This window comes from Propithecus coquereli, unplaced genomic scaffold, assembly GCF_000956105.1.
Source record: "Propithecus coquereli isolate 6110/MARCELLA unplaced genomic scaffold, Pcoq_1.0 Scaffold519, whole genome shotgun sequence".
Lineage (NCBI taxonomy): Eukaryota > Metazoa > Chordata > Mammalia > Primates > Indriidae > Propithecus > Propithecus coquereli.
In genome coordinates, this window is record NW_012151052.1 from 105,534 (window position 1) to 107,242 (window position 1,709).

The following is a 1,709-nucleotide window of genomic DNA, read 5'->3' on the forward strand; positions in this document are numbered from 1 at the left end:
GTGGCAGGCTGGAAAGTCTAATAATTTCCTTGAGGCTAAAATAGTCCTTTTAGCCACACTGAAAACATAAGATTTGCTAGATTTTAAATAATCCTGGTATCTGAAAATCAGTTGTAGACTGTGGACTAGAACAGTATTAAAGAGGCAAGACGTGGCCTCTAAAGCATTTATGAAAATTTTAATTTTCTTATTTCAATTCTGATAGTGACATTTATAAAAATTTATTTTGGAAGGCCTAACATTACATGAACTCACCTACAGTTATTCTGGATAAATATTGTGAGGCTTCGTCAGAAACAGAGCTCTCATCACCAAGTATATAGAGTGCTATACTCTGCAAAAGGAGAAAATTAAAATATTATTTTTTAAACTATTGAAGTATAATTAGAAAATAACCATAATAAAGATTTATCCATTTTAGGTATACAGATGAGTTTTGACAAACTTTATACAATCACCTGAACTCTACCACACTCTTTAACACACAACTTTCATCACATCAAAAAGTTCCCTTGTGTCCTTTGCAGTCAACCCCCTACCCCTACACCCAACACTGGAAACAACTCATCTGTTTTCTTGCCCTATAATTTTGTCCGTCCTACAATGCCATGTAAATGGAATCATACAATATGAAGTCGTTTGTGTCCTACTTCTTTAACTTAGCATAATGCCTTTGAGATTCATCCATGTTACTGCAAGTATCACTAATTTGTTCCTTTTTTCTGTTGAGTAACATTCCATAATACAGAAGAAACAAACTTAATCTACTCAATAGAAATTTGGGTTGCTTCCAGTTTGCAGCAATTATGACCAAAGTTATTTATGTTTTCATTTCTAGAGTGTATAAGCTACACTAACTCAACAACTAAAAAACAAACAACCCAATTCAAAAATAGGCAAAGGACTTGAATAAACATTTCTTCAAAAAAGATATATAAATGGCCAATAAGCATATGAAAATATGCTCAATATTACTAATCATTAGAGAAATGTAAATCAAAACCACCAAGAGATTCCACTTCACATCTACTAAGATGGCTATGATTTTAAAAAAACAAACAACATAACAAGTGTTGGCAAGGATGTGGAGAAACTGGGACCTTCCCTCCTGCATTGCTGGTGAGAATGTAACATGGTGTGGCCACTGTGAAAAAGACTTTAGCAGTTCCTCAAAAAGTTAAACATTGAACAACCTACTGTATAACTCCACAATTCCACTCCGAGGTATATATCCAAAAGAACTGAAAGCAGAGACTCAAACAGATATTTATATACCCATGGTTGATTACAGCATTATCCACAAGAGCAAAAAGTGGTAACAACCCAAGCGTCCAACAATAGGTGAAATGATAAATTGTGTTATATCTATACAATGGAATATTATTCAGCATAAAAAGAAATGTAATTATGAAGGATGCTACATGGATGAACCTTGAAAACATTACGCTAAGTGAAATAAGCTAGACACAGAGGACAAATATTAAATGACTCCAATAATATCAGGTACTTACAATAGATATATTCATAGAAACAGAACAGAGGTTACCAGGAGCTATACAGAGTTTATGTTGGGAATGATAAAAAGGTCTTGAGTATAGACAGTGGTGATGGTTACATAATAATGTAAATGTATTAAATGCCACTGAATTATACATTTGAAAATGATTAAAATGGTAAATACTATGTTATATATATTTTGACACCACTTT

General features: G+C 32.8%; 1 protein-coding gene across 1 annotated transcript in view; it reads right to left on the reverse strand.

The window, feature by feature from the left end:
* Positions 1-1,709, reverse strand: part of ANAPC1 (anaphase promoting complex subunit 1) — a 158,631-nt gene that overhangs the window by 79,469 nt on the left and 77,453 nt on the right. Inside the window, exon 15 of the mRNA XM_012656759.1 lies at positions 256-334. Within this exon, the coding sequence (XP_012512213.1) occupies positions 256-334 (79 nt within the window). The remainder of the gene's footprint in view (positions 1-255; positions 335-1,709) is intronic.